Raw genomic sequence first — 1,425 nt, 5'->3', positions numbered from 1 at the left:
CGGTGCAGGCAACGCGTGCCATGCCAGCACTGTCAGGCAAGGTCATTTGCTGAGGTCTACAGTTCCCTGCAGCCTGCCCTGGGAGCACAGGCGGGTCGGGGTCTGCTGTCCACCCTGCATGCCGCCCGGCCCAGCGCTCACTCACCTTCATCCTCTCGCTGTTGTTGAGCAGAACGCCCCGCAGCTCCTTGGACACCATGTACAGCTGCCGCTTCTTCCCCTCCATCGTCCGCGTCAGCAGGTTCTTCTTGGGGAAGGAAGAGTCCAGAGCGTAAAACTTCCTGTCAACAAAGCTGAGCTGAGGCACAATGCAGGCCAGGCCCCCGGCCCTCGCCCACCTTAAGACTGCCCACCTCCTCCTGACATCCAGCCTCACCCAGACCCTCAGCAGTGTTTACAGGGAGCACCTACAGCAAGTGCCATGTCTCCTTGTGCCCACACCATCCCTGAGACTCCTTCGGAGGTCTGACTACGGAACTGTATCAGTGACGGTGCTATGAAGTATGCACGCGTGGTGAAGAAGGAAAGATGTGTGAGACTCTTCTAGTTCTGTTCACAGAAAACCCCACTAGGATCCCCTCAACACCAAGTCCACCTATACACAGCCATGGAACCTGGCACCCTCTACATCCTACAAAAATCACAGGACCCCACATCCTCTCCATCCTACAGAGTCACAGGACCTTGTACCCCTCCATCCTGTACAGCCACGGGACCCTGCACCCTCTCCATTCTCCCAGCCCTGGGATCCTGCACTCTCTCCACCCTCCCAGCCCGGGGACCCTGCACCCTCTATCTAAACAGCCCTGGGACCACAGCCTGGTCCATGTGAGTTAGTCACTCTGCTCAAACTCTGCCATCTTCAGCTCCCTCTTATCCTGTCACGGACAGGTGGCTCTGGGACTCCTAACGGAAGGAGTTCCATGTGCAGTGCGAAGGAAAAACAGCTGCAGAGAACGAGCATGAAGCTCCTTCTCTATAGTAGAGCTGCTAAAGAAGAAACTGGAAACAATGTACAAATTCTTACTGGATCGGGGGAAACAGAGGGTCATCCTCAGGAATAAACACAAACGGATCTTCTTTAAATCCAAACAGCTTCATTTTCTTTGATGGAGGGGGGCTAAAGAGAACAGGAAGGAGAGATGCACCTGCAGTCTGCATGCCCACGTTAATTCCCAACACCCGCAGTGGGCTTTGATCCTGGACCCCATACAGTCCTGTCCTCCAGCTCTCAGAGCCAACAGTGGGACAGGGAACACGCTCCATCCACAGGGCTGGGAGGACAAAGGGCTTCGGGACTCACACTTGCTGTCTTTGACCCACACACCTGGTCCTCAACCCTCCAAGTGCCCAGCCCTCAACTCAATCTCTCACACCAGGAAAAAACACACACACACACACACACACACACACACACACACACAC

General features: G+C 55.4%; 1 protein-coding gene across 1 annotated transcript in view; it reads right to left on the bottom strand.

The window, feature by feature from the left end:
• Positions 1 to 1,425, bottom strand: part of NSUN2 (NOP2/Sun RNA methyltransferase family, member 2) — a 35,116-nt gene that overhangs the window by 3,277 nt on the left and 30,414 nt on the right. The window contains exons 14-15 of the mRNA XM_006903131.1: positions 1,028 to 1,120; positions 146 to 281 (exon numbers count right to left, since the gene is read on the bottom strand). Coding sequence (XP_006903193.1) covers positions 146 to 281; positions 1,028 to 1,120 — 229 coding nt within the window. The remainder of the gene's footprint in view (positions 1 to 145; positions 282 to 1,027; positions 1,121 to 1,425) is intronic.

Source organism: Elephantulus edwardii, unplaced genomic scaffold (assembly GCF_000299155.1).
Source record: "Elephantulus edwardii isolate Elephantulus edwardi_28Jun2011 unplaced genomic scaffold, EleEdw1.0 scaffold00515, whole genome shotgun sequence".
NCBI lineage: Eukaryota > Metazoa > Chordata > Mammalia > Macroscelidea > Macroscelididae > Elephantulus > Elephantulus edwardii.
This window is presented reverse-complemented; position numbering and strand designations above follow the sequence as displayed.